This window comes from Pygoscelis adeliae, unplaced genomic scaffold (assembly GCF_000699105.1).
Source record: "Pygoscelis adeliae isolate BGI_AS28 unplaced genomic scaffold, ASM69910v1 Scaffold467, whole genome shotgun sequence".
Classification (NCBI taxonomy): domain Eukaryota; kingdom Metazoa; phylum Chordata; class Aves; order Sphenisciformes; family Spheniscidae; genus Pygoscelis; species Pygoscelis adeliae.
In genome coordinates, this window is record NW_008825253.1 from 188,363 (window position 1) to 189,076 (window position 714).

The 714-nt window shown below is 59.2% G+C and overlaps 1 protein-coding gene across 1 annotated transcript in view; it reads left to right on the forward strand.

Annotated features, from left to right (window-relative positions):
* Positions 1-714, forward strand: part of PKD1 (polycystic kidney disease 1 (autosomal dominant)) — a 54,523-nt gene that overhangs the window by 52,953 nt on the left and 856 nt on the right. Inside the window, exon 46 of the mRNA XM_009329398.1 lies at positions 103-417. Coding sequence (XP_009327673.1) covers positions 103-417 — 315 coding nt within the window. The remainder of the gene's footprint in view (positions 1-102; positions 418-714) is intronic.

The following is a 714-nucleotide window of genomic DNA, read 5'->3' on the forward strand; positions in this document are numbered from 1 at the left end:
TCAGGGCTCGTGGTTTGTAAGATGGGGTAGTGAGTATTGGGGGTCAAGGGGACGTTTTGCCACTGATCCCTTCTCATCACGTCTCCAATGTCCCCTTTGCAGCTCTTCTCCTCCTCCTCGGAGTCCTTCCGCAGTGTCGGCAGCAGCCTCCTGCTGCTCTTTGCCATGCTGCGGGGCAGCATGAACCTCCGCCCCTGCCTGCCCGAGTCCTCAGGCCTCTACTACCTGTTCTGCACCAGCTACATCATCCTGGAGGTGTGGATTGTGCTGAGGCTGTTCACCGTGGTGCTTATCTACAGCTACCGGGAAATGCACTTTGAGCTGTACCGCCCTGCCTTCGAGCCCCAGGACTACGAGATGGTGGAGCTCTTCGTGCGCAGGCTGAAAATGTGGATGGGCTTCAGCAAAGCCAAGGAGGTGAGTGCAGCCTGGGAGACTCCGTGGAGAAGGGGCCCGGCAGCAGGCAGTAGGCTGCAGACATGTGCAGAGAATCAACGTCCACCATCTTTATCCTTCCTTTGCCTCTGGCTACTTCCCGCTGCTGTTCACAGTCAGGTTCCTCTGGCAGGTGAGGGCTGGAGCAGCGGCCGTTCCTGGAGGCCCAAGAGCTGAGTTAGCGATGGGGTGCTGCAGGGGCATCTGCTGCCAGTTCTCAGTCCCGCAGTTGCGCGTGTTTTTATCTGGGATCTGTCCCCAGGTCCGCGCCGTGGCCTG